General features: G+C 42.3%; 1 protein-coding gene across 2 annotated transcripts in view; it reads left to right on the forward strand.

Moving 5' to 3' along the window:
- Positions 1-23,178, forward strand: part of Metap1d (methionyl aminopeptidase type 1D, mitochondrial) — a 78,610-nt gene that overhangs the window by 39,979 nt on the left and 15,453 nt on the right. For both annotated transcript variants that reach the window (XM_040745564.1, XM_040745563.1), the window contains exon 2: positions 20,450-20,604. In XM_040745564.1, coding sequence (XP_040601498.1) covers positions 20,450-20,604 — 155 coding nt within the window. The remainder of the gene's footprint in view (positions 1-20,449; positions 20,605-23,178) is intronic.

A 23,178-nucleotide genomic window follows, 5' to 3' on the forward strand; every position in this document is an offset into this window, starting at 1 on the left:
TGGGCCCTCCCACACTAATCACTAATTAAGAAAATGCTCTACAGGCTTGCTTGCAGCCCAGTCTTATGGAGACATTTTCTCAATTGAGGTTTCCTCCTCTTAGATGACTATACATTGTGCCAAGTTGACATAAGTCTAGCCAGCACACTCCCCTTTTCTTGGAACCTTATTTGAAGGCACTCATGTTATCCTCTGGCCTCCACAAGTGCACTTGTGGCAAACACACCCACACTTACACACAAAAAAAGCCTTTCAGGGTCTGTAGCATGAGTTCTAATAGGTCTCAATAATAAAAACCCATAGTCAGATATTGGGTGTGTGTGTGTGTGAAAGATCAGAGAAGCAGAGTGTCTAGCCACTAGAGAGTTCTTACCTCTACCAATGCTCAGACCAAAGGGATGATCCTGTCCTCAGACGACATCCTCAGACTGTTTCAGACTGACTGCTCAGATTGCATCTCACACTGCATCTCAGACTACATCCTCAGACTGCATCTCAGACTGCATCTCAGACTGCATCCTCAGACTGCATCCTCAGACTGCATCCTCAGACTGCATCTCAGACTGCATCTCAGACTGCATCCTCAGACTACATCCTCAGATGGCATCCTCAGACTACATCCTCAGACGGCATCCTCACACTGCATCTCAGACTACATCCTCAGACTGCATCTCAGACTGCATCCTCAGACTACATCCTCAGATGGCATCCTCAGACTGTTTCAGACTGCATCCATCTCTACAAATCCTCAGATTGCCTTCAGACTGACTGCTGCTCAGACTGCAATAGGCTCCTGTCTCTTCCCACCTTATATTCCTCTCTCTGCCCAGTCATATCACTCCTGTCTCCACCTCCCTAGTGCTGGGATTAAAAGTGTGATCCCAGGTGCTGGGATCACCTTTGTGTGAGCTGTTTCTCTTTTAAACTGGATCAATTTTGTATAGCCCACGGTGGCTTTGAACTAACAGAGATCCATCTGCCTGCCTCTGTCTCCCCAGTGCTGGGATTAAAGGTGTGAACCACCACTGCCTGGCCTCTATGGGTAACTAGTGTGGCTAGCTTTGCACTCTGATCTTCAGGCAAGCTTTATTGGTTAGATCATAAACAAAACATTACTACAAAGGTCATCTTCAGCCACAGAGCAAGTTTGAGGCCAGCATGGGATAAATGAGACCCTATCTCTAAAAACTCTAAGTAAATAAAATAGTAATAACAGTATTGATGAGGGTAAACTCAGAGTAGTGGAGTGTAGTAGGATTTTTCTTTGGGCCACCAACTTACAAATAATGACATGGAGACTTACTAATTATAAAAGCTTGGCCTTAGTTTAGGTTTGTTTTTAACTAGCTCTTATAACTTAAATTAACCTGTTTCTATTAATCTACGTTCTGTTACACACCGCCCATCCTGACTCCTCCATGTCTCCTTGCATCTCTCTCACCAGCCTAGATTCCTTCTCCTACTTCCTCTCTCTGCCAGGAAGTCCTGCCTATATCTCCTGCCTAGCTATTGGCTGTTCAGCTTTTTATTATACCAATCACATCAATACACCTTCACACAGTCTACAATTATCCCACAACAGTGGTGCATACTTCAGAGGCGGAGGCAGCAGGATCTATGTGAGTTCAAGACCAGCCTGACCCACATATGCAATTCCTGGTCAGCTAGGACTGACTACACAGAGAGACCGTGCTTCAAAAAAAGAAAAAACAATTTAATTGACTAGGCACAGAAAAATAAGCACCACTGAAAATACAAATTGCTACTTTTGTGGAGAACAATTTTTGGTTTGTTTTGTTTTTGAGACAGGGTTTCTCTGTGTAGGCCTGGCTGTCCTAGAACTTGGTCTGTAGACTGACCAGGCTGGCCTCGAACTCAGAGATCTGCCTGCCTCTGCCTCCCAAGTGTTGGGATGAAGGCATGCATCATCATCACCTGGCTAATTTTGCATATTTATTAACTCAAAAAGTTCTACAAATTAAACTAAAAAGACTAACCATATATGCTGTTGTGCTGGCATATTGTGCAAAATCAAACAAAGTACCCACTATAATTTCATCATTGACTGATGTGCATCAGGGGTCGTCTACATAAGGAAATGCTATGAAATCCCTGAAAAAAAAAGGATCATAAAGATCTGTTTTGTTAGACAGTTGTCTTCTACATATTAGAAGATAGTTCTGTACATTTTTTTTCTGGCTTTTTTTGGGGGTGAGGGGGCTGAGACAGGATAAGTTCTCTATCTGTCCTGGAACTTGCTCTGTAGATCAGGCTGGCCTCCAACTCAGAGACATACCTGCCTTTGCCTACTAAGTACTGGGATTAAAGAGATCCTCCTCCTCCTCCTCCTTCATGTGCATAGGTGTTTTGCCTGCATGTATCTCTCCAGCCCTGAGATATACTACTTTCAAAATAGCTGCTTTATAAGCACATAAGCTATAAAATATGAGAGGAAGAGAATGGCGAATTTAAACCCAACTTGGGCTACATAGGAAAGAAAAACAGACTGGAAAGACAGCTCTGCAGTTAAGAATACCATCTGCTCTTCCAGAGGATCCTGGTTCAATTCCCAGCACCCACATGGCAGTTCACAAGTGTCTGTATTTCTCTCCATTTCCGGGGGATCCAACAACCTCTCACGGGCACAAAATCAGTGCCCAGGGGAAAAAAACTAAAAAGAAAGAAAAGAAAACAAACACAAAGAATGAAATAATAGTAGACACTGTTTTCTTCAGAGCTGTCACAGCCCTACCAAAGGCTTTGCCGGGAGAAATGACTGTGGGATATACTTGCTGTTTAAAAGTACCTTCTTCCTATAGGACAATGTGGTAGTATGATTGTCTTCGAGAGTCACTAGCTTTGTGGGCCAGATCCACTCTTCACCAAGGTCAGCCATGAGGTGGGAGAAAAAGAGAACAGGACTGCTGTATGAAAATTCGTACCTCAGCCTTTCGTTACCTCTTCTCAGATACTTCTTTTTGACTCGGGGCTGGGCGAGACGAGCCTAGGACATCTTCATTTCCCTTCCCAGGACCCCTCAGCAGGTGAAGGTGAGATTATCACCCACAGCGAGAGCTCTGTGCCTGTGGGTCTCCATCTGGTCCCCTCTATAGATTCTGGGGGCCCACCCGGCCCTCAGGACTCAGTCTCACTTGGAACTTGGCTCTTAGAATGTATTTGTTCTTTTTGAATGGAAAAGGTTTGCACAGATTTTCATCAAGTGCTTTTTTAAAAAAATTACAATATGATGTCTCAGCAATCTGTCTCTGTGGGTGTTCACTTGAATTCTGGAAATAGAGCTAGAGTTTCTGAATAAATAATAAAACATGTGTTCAAAGTCTGTAACTCTTCCTTCTCCTTAACCACGTCCTAGATAACCTGCCAACAGCGAGTGTCATTTGTGTGAACGGATTCTCTAGTTTTCGTTTTCAAGCCCCCCCCTTAGCTGTCTGGATGATTAATGTGACTAGGATAATACTGCTGACCCGTTTAAATCATGTCAAACCACACCCATTGCTCATCTGCATAACGACACACACACTGGACATTGCATCTTCAGTGTGGGAGCTAGTGAACTACGAAGTAATGCTGTAGTCATTGAATTATGAAACAAAAATGTAAGACATCAGGAATGATTATAGCATCAGACGCTGTTATTCAAATGGTAATAGTTAGCGAGTAGCAATTACTAACCAAAACTAAAAGCGTTCCTTCTCTAGTCATTCCCAAGAGGGAGTGGAGAGGTGATGGCATGCAACAGTAGGAGTTTAAGAAAAGTCTGTCAAAGCGTGGTTTAATGTTACTTGACTAGTATGGGATTCATTGCAAATAGTTGAGGGTTTTCAATTGCTAATCAGTGATTATGGAAATAACACTTCTGAAGTTTTTGAAAAAATTGGCTGACATTTTTATCATAGTTTTATTAAACTGGTATTCAAATAATTTTAAAGGCAACTAATTTACTGCGGAAACTATTTTGATGAATGATCTGATAACAAAGATCAGCTTTGACAGTCTCTGAAGCAGTTACATTTTGTAAGGGCATCCTTTGCACAGTGTTTTAAGTAAATGCAAAATTTAAAGGCACCATATTTAGGCTATCAGGTTTCCATGGTTACACTTCCAAGTTATTTTGTGTGCGTGTAAATAGGTCTGTGAGTCACTGATAATTATTTGTTGTTTTGTTTGTTCTGTTGGTAATTCTGTGTTTAGCTGAATTTAATATAGTTCACACAGCGTGCTTTGGTTTATGTATATTTTAGTGTTCATGATTGACAGTGATTGAGCATTTCTTATGGAGTGCTTGCCTTTTTTGTCATAAATGATGTATGTTGCTAGTCCTTGAAATGTAAATAAGTTCTTCCTGTATCACTGTTTAATAAACAGGAATTTTTATGCAAAGAAGACTTCTTGGTACAGTTTAAACAATAGGGTTGGAGACATCGAGGTGTTTTTGTTAAGCAGATTGTACACCAATACAAATGTATTTGAATTCTAACAAACTAGTTACCAAGGACAACATGAAGGCTTATGGCTAAGCACTACCTTGACTGGATACAGTTTAGTAATGGGTTAAAAGTAGCGGTGTTTAGACTGGGGTGTTGCTCAGGATGGAGTGTTTACCTAACCTGCAGTGCACCAGGCTCTAGGTTCAATTCTCAGCATAAGAAATAAAAAAATTTTAATTAAACAAATACAAATTTGAAATAGCATTCTGATGTAAGTGTTAAAACTGATGGTGACCTTTCCAGGGAACTGTTCCCCGCAGATGGGAGATTTCCATAGCAGAAATTCTCTTCTCCCACCCTGTGCACCAGGTAAGGGTTTCTCTGTGTAGCTTTGGAGCCTATCCTGGCACTTGCTCTGTAGACCAGGCTGGCCTGGAACTCACAGAAATCCACCTGCCTCTACCTCTGGATTAAACCTCTCCAGTGCTGGGATTAAAGGTATGCACCACCACTGACTGGCTTGTAAGGGCATTTCTATATACTATGTTTAGAAGGATCTAAGACTTGAAAAGAGGGAGGGTCTTTTCCACCTATCCATAGAAGAGATCTCCCATTTACCTTGCCATCAACCACCAAGCTAGCAAGGATCCACCAGAAAAACATCAACAGTAAACTGCCCGACTCATCCTTCTGAGTTCAAGTCTTCTCCCAGTATACTCCAGTCATGCCGCCTGAGTGCAGTAAGGTTTGGTAGTCAAGGTGGCCCCTTGGTGACTTCGGGAGAGGCTGGGTGCTTTAGGCTCTTGCTTTAAGCAGCAGCACTGGGATCCCATATAGGATCTCAGAGTTCTTTGTGAATTACTTGCTCTTCCCAAAACTCATTTTCAAATTGAGGGTTCATCCTAGCCTCTTTCTGTCATCACAGTTACCATAGCAACCTATTGAGGAAGATCCATTCCGATTAAAGCAGGAAACTAAGGGGTCAGGAAATTCAGCCTGTCCAAGTAAACCAATGAGTACTCGGGGAAAAGGAGTCAGTTTTAAACAATAATCCAAACATAGTGCTCACTTCAGCTGCAAACATAGTAAAATTGGAGTGAGCAGAGGTTCATATGACCACTGCACAAGAGTGACACAAAACTTTGTGAGGTGTTCCATAAAAAGAGAGAAAGAACTCATTCATATAGAATTAAAAAACACTTCTTTTAGAAGACCATCCATGACACATTTACAATGAAACATAAACTATCTTAATTTCTACATTATTTCCTTTTGTTTTGTTTTGTTTTTTTGAGTCAGGGTTTCTCTGTATTGTTTTGGAGACTGCTCTATAGACCAGGCTAGCCTCAAACTCACAGAGATCCGCCTGCCTCTGCCTCCCAAGAGCTGGGATTAAAGGCGTGAGCCACCAAAGTCCAGCTATTTCCTCTTTTGAGCCTCAAATTGCATGTTATACTGGGTGTTGGGGAGCTGAGTTTCCTTTTGTAACATTCTGGTAGAATGAAACCCCAAAAAGTGTTCAATCCACAGAACATTAAGCGGTAAATATTTTTCACATATTTCATACATCAGATACTTCATGACTATGGGAATATTGAAAACATTAATCTAAAAAAAGACATGATGAATTTATCATTCCACTAAATGTAAGCAGCATTTCCAGTATCTCCAGCTGAGGTTCTGAGTTAATGTGTTTTCAGATGTGAGAAGCAGCCAGCCGTATACAGATAAGGAGTATACATTTAATCTTTAAAACAAAAATAGTATTGTTAAGCATCTTTTAAAAGAAGAAGGTCTGGGGCTGGAGAGATAGCTCAGAGTTTAAGAGCACTGGCTGGTCTCCAGAGGTCCTGAGTTCAATTCTGAGCACCCACATGGTGGTCACAACCATCTATAATGAGATCTGGTGCCCTCTTCTGACATGCAGGTAGAACAGTGTGTATATAATAAATAAATCTTTAGAAGGGAGCAAGCTTGGCGGTGGTAGTGCTTGCCTTTAATCCCAGAATTCAGGAGGCTAGCCTGGTCTACAGAGTAGGTTCCAGGACAGCCAGGGCTATACAGAGAAACCCTGTTTTGGGGAAAGAAGGAAGAGGAGGAGGATGAGGTAGAAGAGGAGAAGAAGATGAAAAGAAGTAGTAGTAGTAGAAGAAGAAGAAGAAGAAGAAGAAGAAGAAGAAGAAGAAGAAGAAGAAGAAGAAGAAGAAGAAGAAGAAGCAGAAGCAGCAGCAGCAACATTAGGTTGCAAGCAGACTACATTGAATTTTTTATATTAATGCCTAAAACTGTCAAGTGCTTCATTATTTATATGGTCAACTAAGTCTACCCAGTTGAATTAAAGAAAAAATTATCTGTGGTATTTTACTTAGGGTTTCAATTGCTGTGATGAGACACCATGACCACATCAACTTTTGTAAAGGAAAACATTTAATTGAGTGACTTGCAGTTTCAGAGGTTTAGTCCATTATTATCATGGTGGGACATGGCAGCATACTAGCAGACATGGTGTTAATACATCTTGATCAGCAGGAAATAGGAAGTGAACCTAACTAGGCGTACCGAGCATAGGAGACCTCAAAGCCCATCCCCACAATGACATACTTCCTCCAACAAGTATATACCTACTTTAACAAGAACACGCCTCCTAATAATGCCACTCCCTATGAGTTACGGGGGCCAACTACATTCAAACATGTGGCAACATAGCTATCCCAAATTCAAAGCCATCTTGAGAAAATTTGCACATTTTTTCTTGTACTAAAAAAACTTCTGCCGGGTGTTGGTGGCACATGCCTTTAGTCCCAACTCTCAGGAACAGAGGCAGGAGGATCTCTGTGAGTTCGAGGCCAGCCTGGTCTACAGAGCAGCCTCCAAAACAATACAGAGAAACCCTGTCTCAAAAAAACCAAACAAACAAAAAAAGACTTCTATATAGTTTCTCTTTATTTTTCTTGTTGAAAATAACTCCTTGATGAATGATCTTGGTTCCTGTTGTCTTGAGTCTGTGTAATCTCAGCCGTGGAGCCCTGGTGATGCATTGTTTGCCGTGGGCTTTGGCTTTTCCATTTTGGGTTGTAATTATTAACATCCCTTCCCTTCATTCCTACTGCCATGGGATGCTACAAAGTCAATTCTCCAGACTGTTAAAGATTTCCATTTCAATATTTTCCTTCATTTGGTGTTGTACAGTGAAGATATCATCAAGCATGAATTAAGATGGAGATTTTTTTGTATGTTGCTTAGATTGTGACTATAGTTTTAATCAAAGGTCCTAGCAGTTTTAGAACAATTATTTGATTGTGCAACAATAACTTTACATAATGTATCAAGAAAGGGGGAGGAAAGAAGAAAGGGACCCAAAGGTAGAATGCAGTTGACATTGTCATAATATGAAAATTAAATTATGCTTTCTTCAAATGCTTTAATACAATTTTAAAATATTCTTTTCAGAGCTGTACTTTTTATCATAGACTGTGTCCCCACATCTTCCATTATTAGGTATTTTAATCCAAAATGACTAGCACTTTAAATAGTATTTACATGGCAGCTATACTTATCAAGTCTTTTTTTTTTTAAAGGACTTTGTTACTATCTCATTTAAAAAAAAAAAAAAAACCCTGATGTTTTTCTATGGCCATTCTCTAAAATTGACTTCCATGTGTGATTCCTGTGAAATTACCCTTTCTGGTTCCTATTTGTGTGCTGTGCTATAAAGTTGTTCTAGCTAAACTAAAGCTCTGTCTTGTTTAGTTGAGTTGTGCTAGGTAACCAGAATGTTCCCTGGACACTGGAGAGTTGAAAGTTGCCAGATGTTCTCGCTAGCCCAGGCGTGTGTGTTCCCTGGGTCCCAGGCCTGGGCGAAATTCTTTCCTGCTGTTTTGACAGCATACTTGCTTTGGTTTCTTTTTCTCTTGTGCTTCTACTCTGGTCAGAGCTCTCTTTATTTATTTTTTTAATCTGTATTTAAATGATACTACGGCATCCAGAAAATTTGGCAAAGAAAATGATATTTTGATGACATTTTTCACAGGGCTCAAGTGGAATAAATTATTACATTTTAACAAGACTCTAATAAACAGCTCCTTTATTCCTCCCTAGAAGGGCACAGTATTTCTTTGTCCAACAAGTTGCCTGAGTGTATGTATTGTCAAACTTCGAAAAAGCTTCTTTTCTCTAAACGTCAGCTGAGAGACAATGGCTTTGCTCAGCGAATACTGTTTCCCTGTGACTCAGTATTTTCTGGTCTATCGTCTGTATAAGATGAGCTTAGATTTCAACTTGAAGTAAATATTTTTTGTCTTAAGTGAAGACATGTCATACAATAGTCGTATTTTCTCATAGAAATGAATCATTTCTATGTAACTTCCCTGCATCTGCCAAATGATGGACTTTTCATTCTTGCCAAAATCTTTGACATCCAACCCTCAACTGTGGTTGAGCTAGCCTAACCACCCACCACACACGCACACACACACACACACACACACACACACACAGAGGCAACACACCAACATGGGTATCCATTAGGAAAAGTGAGTTTATTGATCTGTATTTGTAGTATAGGTGTGTGTGGGGGGGGGTGTGTTTGCTTCCCAAGAGGAGAATCCTTCCTGTTGAATATAGATCCTTGGGTTCTGGTGGTAGCTACTAGTAAATAAACCCATTATCAAATTGATTTTTTAATGTTTCTGGTGTTTTGCTTGCTTGTATGTCTGTGTACCATGTAAGCACCTGATGCCCACAGAGGTTAGAAAAGGGTGTCAGATAGCCTGGGATTGGAGCTACAGATGGTTGCGAGTCACCTTGTGGGTGCTGAGAATTGAACCCAGGTCCTCAGGAAGAGCAGCCAGTACTCTCAACATCTCTCCATTCTCTTACATTTTTGGTTATGCGCCTACCCTTTAATGGCTGATCCATCTCTCCAGCCTGGTCTCTCCATCCTCAAACTTGATTTTTCTAAAGAAGCAAAATGAAGTCTTCCTAAACAGTTTCAGAGTTGGTCAGTGGTGTTGTTGCTGTTAATACATTTTTTAAAAAGGAAGCAGGATGTCTCATAGAACCATCTGGGGGTGCCCGGGGGAGGGTCCTGCTTTGCTTTGACCTGGGAACTGTTCTTGACTTGACTACTGAGCTAGGGTGCCCCAGGCTGCCACCTCCCTCCACCCCCAGAAGTGCTCTCTGTGTGACTGACTCTAGTTTGTCTTCTCCAGAATCAGGACTCCCAGGCTTCAAGTGATGGCTCCAACATCCACAGACTAGTGTCTGTCTCATCTTCGTCAGCCACTTATTTTATTAGTAGTACTAGCCAATCCTACTGTAATATTCCATCAATGCCTCCTCACAGAAGTGGTCAACTCAGAGTGTAAGCAACCAGGATGGACACACATTTCATGATAAAAGTGAGTTTCTGGGGCTGGGGAGATGGCTCAGCCATCTAAGGGTACTGGCTGCTCTTCCAGAGGACCAGGGTTCAATTCCCAGTACCCACACGGCAGCTCACAACTGCCTGTAGTGTCAGTTCCAGGAGATCTGATGCTCTCTTCTGTCTTCCATGAATGCGAGGTGTGCCTGTGGTGCACAGACATGCATGGCTGTTCAGGCAAAACACCCTGGCACATAAAAATTAAAAAATGTTTACAAGTGAGTTTCCACATTTTTGTCACTTAGGCGTGTTTTCTCTTCCTTCCGTGGGATCTTGATGACCGTAGTCATGGTGTTCCCTGTAAATAACCGCAAGGACAGCCCTGTTGGATGTCAGTTCAAATCTTTATTTCAGACAAGTACTTGTAGCAGTCTGTTGCACTCAACTATGTGCTTTCTTTTGGACACTGAAAAAAAAAGAGCTGTTTCCCAACACCTGCATACCAACTGGGCCTGTCTTTAGAAATGCTTAACAAACGCTGTAGCTTTACCATTTAGAGGCAGTTTCCAAATGCTGCTAATTAGCCCCCCCACCCCCATGATCCTTCTAGGCTTGTGAAACAGATCCACTCTTCTCTCTGCAAGGGCATCTTAGCTTGAAATGCAGGAAGCAGTGGTGGATGGTGTCCATATCCACGACTTCCTGAAATGGAGAAAAAGTGTGGACGGCATCTGGGGGAAAGGGGGCTCTTTACCAGCTTGTTTCCTGTAAGTTCAATTGGAAGACCTTGTCTGTGCAAATAGATTTCAAAATAGAGCCTGCCCTTTGACTGTCTCCATAATTACATGGCTCGCTCTGTATTTTATTTGGCAGCCAGAGCAGTTAACCCCTGGAAGGAAGGGGCTCATGGCATGCCCAGCTTGCCTTCCCAGACATGTCCATGGGAATGAATAAACCACTGTTTGGCAAGGCCCACAGCTAAAAACATACTAGAACAGTCTCTAACCGAACTGAAACTCTCTGGGAACAGATTTAATAATGTTTATTATGGCTGATTAAAAAAACTTAACTTTGTCCTCAATGTGTGGATTGTAGAAGGGTACTAATTGTTTTTAAAAATTGGGAGTCAGGGGAGTTCCTTATTGCTTTGATGTAAGCAACATCTGTCAACAGGATGAATTTGCTTTTGTTTAGTTTCAAGAGCCCTTGTCCTTCAGCTTTGCCCAATCAGTTTCTGCTTCAGCCTGGGGCAATCCCTCCCTGTGTGTATGTGTTTTTCCTTCAGCAAAAGCACAGGTTATTTCTTGTGAAACATGAGCTTCTCTGCTTTACAGTTGCCTTGAAATGGGAGGGAACCCACCATTTTCCTCACTTTTTTTTCAAACATGTACATCCTAGTACTAGATTGCAAAAGCATCATAGTGAGTGACTCAGACTGTTTAATTTTTCTTTTGCGACGGTTGTGCGAGTTATGAAACCTTTTAAGCAGACAGTCTACGAGTAGGTCATGGGATCGGAGACAGATGCATTTGCAGTGTTCTCTTGGACTCATGTGCATGATGATCTGTGAGAGCTGTGGCTCCCGCTCCAAGTAATTGGCGGGAGTTCATGAAAATGTGATCTTCCTGTGGTTCCAAGTCTGTGCTTCAAAAATGTGTTCCTGGGGTATGGTGTTTTCTAAGCCTCCTAGAGGAGCAGTAAAGCAAAACCAAACCCTGTCAGATTGCTGACACAAAGTAAGTTGCCTTTTTCTTTTAAAGTTGAAGTTAATGTATTATTTAAGCAAATCATTTGGTTAAAATTAAAATTATCAATGACTGGAAGAGCCACAGTTGAAAATGAATTAGTGAAACATTGTTGTTTTCTCTCTTGGTAATAATAAATCATTTAAATCTGGCAGACAGTCCTCCCTTCATCCAAAATAATTGCCTCCATTTGTAAAATCAATTAGATGTTAATATGCTATAAATAATAGTTTTGTTACTAGACTTTGGCATTTGCTGATCATTATGAAGAAATATATTCAGCAAGACATTTTACAGGGTGTCTTTTCAATCCCACATTATCTCTGGTTGACATTGTTAGCTAATATAAAGTCATACCAGGCTACTTATTGTGTTGTTTTCTCCCCAGATGTTTGATCCTTGTGAATGTAGCGTGAGTGAGTACCGGTGGCCTGCTGCCGGGTGAAAGTATATAATGAAAGATAGAGGTGTCGCTAGCCATGCTGGAGTACAAGTAGACTTTGTTCAGTTTTACGACTGCTTAAAATAATAAGCACTTTATAGGCCCCTTTGAAAGTTCATTCAGACTTCACCCTTAAAAATACTTGTTGACCAAAAGAAAAACTCACATTTTCAAGGGTAAAATTGACTTAATAAAGGGTCATTAGTAAAGGTACACATAAAATCCCAGGGCATGGTGGGTGAAATGGAAGCATTTCATTATGTGGTGTAGAATGCACGAGCAGATAACAATTAAAATGGACCCTGAGTTAAAAGGCCAATAAATACAGGGCAGGCTGTGTGCAGGGACGTTCGTGATGGAAGACACAGCCCTCCCTCCAGCCTGCAGGGTTCTACAGCCCTGCTTCCCTGATGAAGGGAAATAAAAGGCAGAGCTTAGAAATTGATGTTATTCCCAAATATGAAAACATCTAAGCCCATTCTCTAGACTTACCTCATTCCGTGTGTAAATTTAAAACACGGAGCATGTGCAGCAGGACCCCGCGGATAGAGAACAATTTTGAGAGACACTGAGCCTACACAGTGTGAAGGGAAAGAAGTGGGTGTCTGTGCTTTTCAGAGTTCAGCTCTAGACTCTGATAGGAATTCTGTGGCACTGCAAGTAATTTGTGTTATTGCCTTTGATACCAGTAAATATTCTGTCTACAACAACGTGTGGATTTACTGCCCATGGAAACCTTCTAGCTTTTCTGCTAGGGGGTCAGCAGTAATGACACTCTGATCAAATTAACAAGGGGCTCCTTGCTGCTCTGGGCTCCCTGTTCTGAGGTTTTTGATGCATCCTAAACATCACATAGGTCCACTTGCCCAGGCAGTAATTAGCATACTCCTGCATCTCCTTCCCCAAGCAGCTTTGCCGTAAGAGCATGGTTTGTGTGTCAGGTGGATGGCAATGTCTTTGTCTCTGAGGATGGCCACTCGGCACCACATTAGTAGCAAATTGGAAGATAGATGTACTCATAGGTGTCATACGACAGAGAATTTTATGGAAAACGCAACAGACTTCTGTATCAGATACTATAGTTGAGTATGTTTCTAGAATCCTGATTATATTAAAGGCTGAGATTTTAATTTTGACCAGTCTACTTTTGGATTTTTTTGTTTGTTTGGTTGATTGGTTCGGTTTTGTGAGACAGGGATTCTCTGGTGTAGCCTTGGCTGTCCTGGAACTCAGAGATTCTCCCGCCTCTGCCTCCCAAGAGCTGGGATTAAAGGTGTGTGCCACCACTGCCTGACTTTTTGCATTTGGAATTTTGATTATTACTGATCGATTAAAATATGATGGAGCTGGGGAGGTGGCTCCTTTGGTAAGAATGCTTGCTGGGGGGCAACCATGGGGACCTGGTTTCAAAACCTGAGCATCTGTGTTTAAAAGCTTTGTGAGGTCTGGCTTACAACTGTAACCCTGACCTGGGAGAGGGAGGACCAGAGGCAGCAGCGTTTCTGCGGATTGCCAATCTAGTCCAGAATTAGTAAGAGGTCTTGTTTCAAGGGAATAAGGCAGAGGTGGGTAAAGTAGGACTCCCAGTGTCTTCCCCAGACCTCCACACCACAGAGGGGAGGGAGAGAGGGAGAGAGACTGACAGAGAGAGAGGCATCTATAACATACACCAAAAAATAAATGTTTTGAAAAATTATAATAAGGATAGTTAATGACCCCCTCCCTGGCTACCATTTACAGGGTGCTCGGAAGACCAATTATCTTCCAAGGTACCAGGACTTAAGCCCATCTGTTCACTTCATCTGTGAAAACAGTATTTTTTTTCCTGGTCAGTAGTGAATAGTTAGTGGAAAAATATATAATGGTATGTGAGTATCTTGTTACTTTGTGATAACATGTATAAGGTACCTTTTATTAAATTGAAAGAGAATATTTTACTTCAAATATAAAGGTGAGTGGATTTGATTAGAGTCATCATTGCCAACAGGCTGTTTGTGTCCAGCTGAGTTTCCAGTGTTTAGTGTTGCCGGGAGGAGTCGGGGTATCTTTCTGGCAGTGGACTTGCCATTTGACAGGACCGATACATTGGTCTCATTGTTCATCCAGAAAGTGAAACCTCACAAGCCATACCCAGGCATCCCCGTGGAGACCTGATGGTTTCATAATTCAAGTTTAAATACGTAAGAAAGATTCCCCCATAGTGCCTATGTACTTGAACTCAATAATGCTGATAAAGATGGCCTCTCTTTCCTGTAATCAGCCACTGAAAATAATCCTGTGTGATAAAATCGATGTGAGTCTATGTCACCCCATGTCTGACTGTAGCAGGACAGTTAAATGTTGCTGAATGAAGGCCAGCGCTAAGCCTCCTGTCTCTGAAACACCGGGACGTGCTCAACAAGGTATTGGCACAAGGAAACCCTCTGTGGGTCAGAGTTCACTGCTACTGTGCTTGCTAGGCAACTGTCACACTACTCCCAGCAGGACCTCAAGTGGAACACCAAAGTAACCATCCATTGCTGTCTCTCCAGCCTGTTTTTCATCCCTCCTTCCATTTTGTTGATTTGCTTAATGTTTGCCCCCCCCCACAGGAACGTACTTTCCTGAAAGCTGGAACCATTGTATTTCCTGGATCTAGGATGTGGCACATAAGAGTGGAAATGGTAAACAGTGTTGAGCAAAAGAATAAAGTTGGATGTCCCGCAGAGAAAAACTGAAGTGTGGGCGTGGAGGAAGAGGGATCACGTAGAAAAACTGTTCCTTGGAGATAGTTTCCACTCCTATTGTCTTATCTCCTCACCTGATGGGAGCAAGAACACTCTTATTCCCATTAGTGCTTCAATGTGGGGTGCAGAAGTTTTGGTAACTCAGATCTGGCTTACTTCAAGGTATGCTATTTTCATAACTGTATGCCTCCCAATCAGAGGGAAAGTCCTCTAAGAATTTCCATTTAAAAAAATGTCTTCACTTGGGCTGGAGAGATGGCTCAGAGGTTAAGAGCACTGCCTGCTCTTCCAGAGGTCCTGAGTTCAATTCCCAGCAACCACATGGTGGCTCACAACCATCCACAATGAGATCTGGTGCCCTCTTCTGGTGTGTAGACGTACATGGAGGCAGGATGTTGTGTGCATAATAAATAAATAAATCTTTAAAAAAAAAAGAAAGACACCAATTAAAAAAATGTCTTCACTCTAAATGTTAATTGAGCACAGGATGTATTTTTCAAAGATTTAACAAACAAAGAAACAAACAAAACTTTCTTCAAAATCCAAACCCTGAAAACGTTGCAGTTTTTGGCCAGGCATATTTGGACTTCATACAGTGAGAGGGCAGTGTGCTGATCACAGCTTGAGAATGGAGACTGGAGGGGGCCTGGTGGTTGATCATGAGAGTATTTCCTCATCTTTAAACAGTGGCAGCAACAGCCGCTGCCTACCTAACAATTGCTAAGAGGCGACATGTGATACAGTGAGCATCTTAACAGTGTCATCAAAAAGTGGTTGTTCAGTCTGAGTCACTACACTCCTTTTATTTGTTTGTTTGTTTGTTTTTGAGGCACAGAAAATCACCTGTCTCTGTGTCCCAGTGCTGGGATCAACGGCGAGCAACACCACACCTGTCTGAACCTCTGCACTCTTGTTGGTATTGATGTTATTAGTTGTAATTGTAGTACGCACTTTCCTTGGGATGGAAACACAGCACCTTATGTGCAGGCCTGCCTAAGGATTCGACTAGGAGCCAGAGTCAGACTGGTTCCACCCAAGTCTCCAAAATTTCCATCCCATATTACTGCCTAATTGCCTCACTGAAGCATGTGTCGTCAGAGAAAGGGGTTTGGTCAGCCCAGTGACACATTTGGAAATATAATATCCATGAACAAAAATTCTGCAGTATCTATTTTCTATTTCCATGTATTATCTAAGTTTAGTGAAATGCCTCAGAGAGATGTAATGCCCTTTGGGGGAACTTCTCAGCTTTGGTCCTTACTGAATAGCCCTCTCTATACTTGGTGTCTTAGTAACAGAGAGTGGAAAGGTGGCTCAATAGTTAGAAGTACTGGCTGCTCTTCCAGAGGATCTGGGCTCACTTCCGAGCTCACAACCATCTGTAACTCCAATTTCTAGGGATCCAAAATCTCTTCTGGCTTCTGCAGGCACTGCACCATGTGGTGCAAGCAAACCATTCATATGCATTAAGTTGTAAAGGAAATTTTTTTAATTAAAAATGAATGTGGTACAGTTCTGAACTCGTGGGACTTTTATGAAGATCAATGAGCTAGCATATGTAAAGTGCCTAGTTCAGTAACTGACACAAATAGTATGCAGTATTAAAAGCTGGTTAGTGGAGTTTAAATTTTATTTCACATTTTAATTTCCAAATGTCCTTGAAGAAGCTGTTGTTTATTGGGCATCTGTTAAATGCAGCACACTTCACATTTCTTATTCCAGTTAATTCTCACTGAGACTCTAGAGAAGAAACAGGTTCAGGAACATAGAGCCAGCAAGTAGTAGAGTTGAGATAGATTTCCAGGCTTCTAAGTTCTAAGCTTCTACTTTCCCTAGGGCACTCCACCCCTCAGATATCAGTTGACAATCTTTGTTGTTGTTATTGTTGTTTGTTTGAGACAGTGTGGTGGTTTGAAAGAAAATGGTGCCCAAAGACAGAGACAGTATTAGGAGGTGTGGCCTTGTTGGAGGAAGTGTGCCACTGTGGGGGCGGGCTTTGAGGTATCTTTTGCTCAAGCATCTCTCAGTGTAACACTCAGACTACTTGTTGCCTGCAAGATATAGGACTCTCAGCTTCAGCTCCAGTACCATGTCTGCCTGCACTCTGTCCCACCATGATGATAATGGATTGAATCTCTGAATGTTTTCCTTTGTAAGAATCCCCATGCTCACTTTGCTGGCCCTGGGAAAGCTGGCCTTGCTTCTTGCTGGACACTTCAGCAAGAGAGCTGGCCCCTGCACTCTGGAGAAATGGTTCTACCCCTTACTACAGGCAAGGGTTAACCAACCCAGAGGGCATAGAATGTGTTGAGGTGGGTAGCCCCAGTGACCTGATCTGACCTAAGCCTACAGCCTGGCCTTGGGTTGGCCAATCCTAGCATCTACCCCATCTAGGACCTGCTGGAGCTTGTAAAGGGACTGGTCCTGATACCCAGAGGATCTCCAAGGCTTGGGGAGGTCACAGGATATCCCAGAGGAGTTCTGGTGAGGATACAGTAATGGTGGTGTACCAGAAACCACAGGCCTTGAACCTGACCAGTGACTCACTGCAATGAGCATGGGCTGGTAAAGCCCACAGGACAAAAGGGTGCACTGTGTGACACAGCAAGGCCCCCAGTGCCAGGCTGAACTCTAACTCAAGGATCTGTCTGCCTCTGCCTCCAGAGTACTGGGATTAAAGGTGAACACACCATGCCAAGCTTCAACTGACAATCTTAAGGCCTGGGCACTTAACTCAGTGGTAGAACACTGGCAGGTACGAGGCCCTGGGTTCAAACCCCAGGACTGCAAAACCAAAAATCCCATAACTCTCACCTAGCAATCCCAGGGCTGGAGTTATCATCATTATGGAAATACCTGTGTGTGGTTATATGTGTGGGGACGGTGAGTGGAGTCTAGAAGACAATGTTTATTATTGTTCCTCATTTACCATGTCCCCCATCCCTTTTTGAGACAGGGTCTCCTACTGGACTAAAGCTTACCACGTTGGCCAGGCTAGCTGACCAGAGAGCCCCAGAAGTTCACTAGTCTCCTCAGTTATGGGATAACATATGCTCAATACACACAGGACTTTTGAGGGTGGTGAAACAGGGTTTCTCTGTATAACCCTGCGCTCCTGGATTTCATTTTGTATACCAGGCTGGCTTTGAACTCACAAAGATTTGCCTGCCTCCAACTTCCAAGTGCTGGAGTTAAAGGCATGTGCCACCACTACCCGGCTTACACATGACTTTTTATGTTGTTTTTGGGGGTCAAACTCAATTTTCATGTTTACTTACTAGGCTATCACCCCATCTCCTCATTAGAAAAATATACTTTAAAAACTAGGAAAACTGTGCCTGGCTGAGTCAAGCCCTTTTAGAGCCAAGTGTGGTGGTTTGGGAATATACTCTCAACTTCTCAGAAGGCTGAGACAGAAACATTGAGCCCTGGAGTTCAGGACCATCCTGGTTAACAGACAAAAGTCCCATTTCAAAAAATTAAAACAAAATAAAAACAGCAAACCATTAAAGAAAGAAAGAAATGGTATTCTGGCCTCTTGTTTGGTATTTGGAAATTTCTAAAATAATACTAGGGCCCTGTGGGGCTGGGGATGTCATTCTGTGAGGGTGTAACCTGCCATGTACAAGGCCCTGGGTTAGGTTCCCAGCAGTGCAGAAAAGTATAAATGTAAATAACATTAATATGTGCTAGTCAACATTATATGTGTCATACACTAGTACACATACTACCCAAAATTCCTGATTTAACAGTACTGAGTTCAAACTGATAGAAAAACACAACTGAGTGAAACTTTGCCTGTTGAATCTCATGCCTTTTCCCAGTTCATGAGCAGCGCTGACCTTGGGGATCAGTCCTCCATCAGTTTTCACAGCCAAGAGTGACTCTAGGGCCAGCAGTTCTCCCACAGAGTGCTGGGAGACCACTGAGCTCCAGAAAGTCCAGCTCCCCTCATTCCCTGGAGGAGGGCCCCCAAGAATCTCTCTTTTCCCACATGGCTGATGCTCCTGGCCTGGGAGCCTCATGGTGAGAGCAGCTGTGAAGTCAGCAGCGGCTGAGACGAGCTGAGAGGTCGATGTTTTGGCCTTTCATCTGTGTGTGTTTCTCACAGCTGATCAGCCCTGCCGCCGCTTAGAAACAGTCATGACCAGTTGTAACAACTCAGGGTAGGTGTGAACAGCAACATCTGAATTTCACCTTACAAGATACCGTTCCTTCTGATTTTTTTCAACCACTTATAAATGTAGAAACCCACTGCTTGATGTTAAGCTGTATTAAGGACAGGCAGCAGGCCAGATTTGGCCTCTAGGCCGGAGTTTGCCAGCTTGTCGTATAGTTGTGGCTGTGGGAGATTTTTCTAAACGATTACTTTTATTGTAATAGTAATGGAAGTGGACTTTTTTTGTTGTTTTTTGAGAAGTGTGTGGTTCTTAAAGCTAACAGTGTATAAGAAAATAAAACGAATCAAAGTCTTCCCACCTCCTGCCCTAATCACACACTCTAGATTTTCCCACTATTGATGAATATTTATTTTGGCAATGTGTAGACATATACAAGCTTATATAAATAAATGTGTAAGCTTGTGTTACACTAATGGGTTTCTTTTTTAACGTGATTTTTTAATTTATTCTTTATTAGTTTCTTACATGTATACAATGTATTTTGACCATGTCCACCCCCTGCCCCTGCTTAACCGGCTTCGTATATATGTTGCTCAGTATGTGCTTTTTTCCATTACAGTGTCTTATGGTCTCTGCCCATCAACGCAGAGACCACTTAGCTTCTCTTCCTCCTTGTACTCTTCTGAGAAATAGTCCTGTGTAGCCCAGGATGACCTCAAACTCACTGTGCATGTGAGAATGACTTGGAGCTAAATCCTCCAGCCTCTGCTTCCCAAGTGCTAGGATTATGGATGTACACTACCATAGTTAGCTTCATTCTTCTTAATGGCTTCAGAATTTCCTGTTGTGTAGATAGACCGTATTATATGTTCAGCCCATCCTTTGTTGTTACTTTCCATTTGAAATCAGGCTGTTTCACAATTTTCTACCCAAACAATACCTAAGTAAGGGTGCGGCTCCATACATCCACCATCGCATATTATCTGTGAGATAAAGTCTGAAGAGATAAATTGCTGAGTCAAAGATGTGCTCTTAATATTTTAATAAGTATATCTAAATTCATATGTTTGTTTTCATTGGTTATACCTACATTTTTGCTATTTGGTCTAACTCAAGCATTCATCACAGTGAATTTTGGTATAATGCCTTCATGCACAAGAACTTAACACGCAGTCGCAATCCCATGGAGGCCAAAAGTGCAGCTGGCAATTTGTCTGTGGCTTTTGAAGGGAAAATAGTTTTAAAGAGTATAGAGCCACCAAAATAGTGCCCTGAATTCTAGGGTTATCTGGACATCGTCACGCAAGGTACCAAAGCAGAAATTGTTCTTTTCCACACCTGCTGTGGGGCAGATCTTTCCATATGTTTATTTCCTATTAGAGTAAAACTCTCCACTGTCAGAAATTTATGTAAACAGTGCTGGTTAGTCAAAACGGTGTGCTACTGTTGTACCAGAATACTACTGCTCCCTTTTCTCTGGGGCTTCCTTTTTTGAGTCAATAAAGAATGAGACTAATGATTTAATAGGTACAACACCTTCAAGGGCAACACTGTTAATGTCTTTTCTTTCCTCTTAATCCAAAATACATCTCTTTCTGCTCATAGGTTGTCAGAGAATTTTACCTTCACTCAATCATCTCTACTTACACAAGCGGTCAGGCAGTCAACAAAGAAGAAATTTCTTTTTCTGGAGACAAAGGGATGTCTCCCACAGTATAGTTTCGCCGGCTGCTGTTTCTCCTGCACATCCTGTCCCCAAGGTACTGTACTGCTCCCGGGCTGCTACTCTCTCTGGCGGGCAAAGGTGGACTGTACAAGTGCATTTGAAGCGTGAATTTAAAACTTGGTTTATGATTTCAGATTGTGATGGGAGCCATTTTATTTTAACATCCTGCAGTTCTAGAATATCTTTTAAAACAAAAGTAAAGGTCTGGTCAAACAACTGCTTAGCTTATTTGGAATTTCAACTTTTAATCATGAAATTTTGTGTGTGTGTGTGTGTGTTAGATTTCTAACACGAAGCTAAAACTGCTGTGTATACAGTTCATGACTTTATTTTTAGGGAAAATGACTATAAAATTGGATTGATTCAAGAGAGATTCATGAAAATTAACATACTGGATGTTTTCAAGTCCTTAAACTTTCTATGTTACTAATACTACTGTCTTTGAATAAAATTTTTAGAATAAATTAAATAAAAGCCAGAGCATTCTTGATTCCCCCACCAAAGATTTCATTATTGTGGAAAAAACATCTCTCTGCCTTTGAAAATGCAAAGACGGTGTAATGGGTCCCTTAAGACGAAGGAAAATAACTAAAAGAAAAACAGACTTGTCACAAAAACCACCTGCTCTTTTACACTTTTCTTTATTGTGAACCACATTGAGCACACCTCCCAAAGGTGAGCAGTCCATGTTTATAACAAAGGTTTGGAGACAAAAGAGCCAAAAGTCCCATCTTGGTTTAGATCTGGTTATCATAGAGAGAGCCAGAATGTGGTATTAGTCATAAAATTAGCGTTATTTTTCCTCGGTAAAAACAAAGAGAAATCTCTAGAGGCCGGGGAGATTGTTCAGTTAGTAAAGTACTTGCTCTGTAGATCTGAGGGCCTGCACTCATCTCCAGCACCCACATAAAACAAACCAGAGCTGGGGAGAGGAGGCAGAGACAGGTAGATCCCTAGGGTACCCTGGCCAGCCGGTCTAGTCAGGTCAGTGAGCTCCAGATTCAGTGAGAGGCCCTGCCTCAAAAACAAACAAACAAACAAACAAACAAACAAAAACAAGGTGGAGAACAGCTAAGGAAGACGCCAGGTACCATCCTGTGGTCTCCACACCTCTGCACACATGTGTGTCTGTATCCATATGACTGCATAGGCGTAACCATACATGCACAGATACAGCCATACACACACACACACACACACACACACACACACACACACACACGCCTCTAGGTAAAAGTAATGTGTTGTATTGTGCATTTTAGCAAGTTCTGGAGACAAATGGGCAGCCCACAGCCTACAGTTATAACCAAGGCAGATCACAGAGCAGAAATAAGAACGTAGGCTTGTTGGGGGGACACCTGGTAAGCTGTGGGAGTTGGTAAGGTGACTGGAGGAGAGGAGATGCTTCTTCAGGGCTCTATAACAGCCAGGTCATTCTATTACCCAACTAACAAAAGCCCTTTCGGGCTGGAGAGATGGTTTGGTCGTTTTTGCCACACAGTGTAACAACTTGTGCTCAGATCCCCAGGACCCACACAAGTGTAAGAACTTGAGTTCATATCCCCAGTACCCATAAAACCCTTGGTACTGGTGGTATATGCTTGTAATTCTAGTTCTGGGGAGTGGGAATGTGGACACAGGTGGGTCCCTGGAGCTTTTGGGGAACTATGAGCTCCAGGTTCTGTGAGAGACTCTGTCTCAATAGCAAACAGATAAGGGAAAGAGAAAAACCCTTCTGAACAGTGGAACAAGAGATCCTAAGGTTTGTCCTGGTCCTCTTCACAAACACAAGAGCCCCCCCTTCCCAAGGTCCCCCAAACCCTGGAGAGCTTGGAGGATGACCCCGGGCCCAAACTTCTGTGTAGCCTTACTGTGTTATGGTCAGCAGTCTTATGTAGCATTGCTGTAAAAGGCTCAGGAAGGGCCCTGCAGACCTTGGGGTGGACAGAAGCCCTGTGTATAATACAGTGTTACCTCCCAAGAACCATCAGTGGGTTTCAGTGCAGGAGAACCAGCCACAGGAGGCATCAAGGCTGGATGTTTGACTTTGGGTTAGGAGCAAGCTCTTTGTTTTTTTTGATAAATGATGGAAACATTCTAGGTAATTTTATTGTCCTTAGAGAAGACATGAAGAAAACGAGCTGTTTTGTTTTGTCTGGAGCTGTTGTCAGCTCACCTAGTATAGAATGTGTACGTGGCAGGTCCATGAACTTGATGCCCTTTCACATGGACTCATTGGGAGAGCATGTTGAGAGCTGTCCTTGGCATGCATTTTATCATTGATTGAAGAAGTTGAGATTGTTTCTTAATTAAGTATTGTGCTTTTTCATACGTGGGCTATGCTTCTTATGGGCTCGGGTGGAGTAAAGGACAGAAAACTGCTGTTTGTTTTGACCAGAAGTCTACTTCAGCAGAACCCGACTCAAAGCCTGGTGAGATTAACAGCCCTATCCAGAGCAGCACTTCCAGGCGATGTTAAGTTCAAAAGGGCAGGGGAAGGAACTGGGGGTAGCCTGGAGGTCTGTTGTGCTGGCTTTGGAGGTCGGTGCTTTGGCAGGAAGGGCAGAACTCCATGAAGCAGGAGGCTGTGTCCGAAAAAAATGATGCC

This window comes from Mesocricetus auratus, unplaced genomic scaffold (genome assembly GCF_017639785.1).
Source record: "Mesocricetus auratus isolate SY011 unplaced genomic scaffold, BCM_Maur_2.0 Super-Scaffold_100004, whole genome shotgun sequence".
In the NCBI taxonomy this organism is placed as follows: Eukaryota; Metazoa; Chordata; class Mammalia; order Rodentia; family Cricetidae; genus Mesocricetus; species Mesocricetus auratus.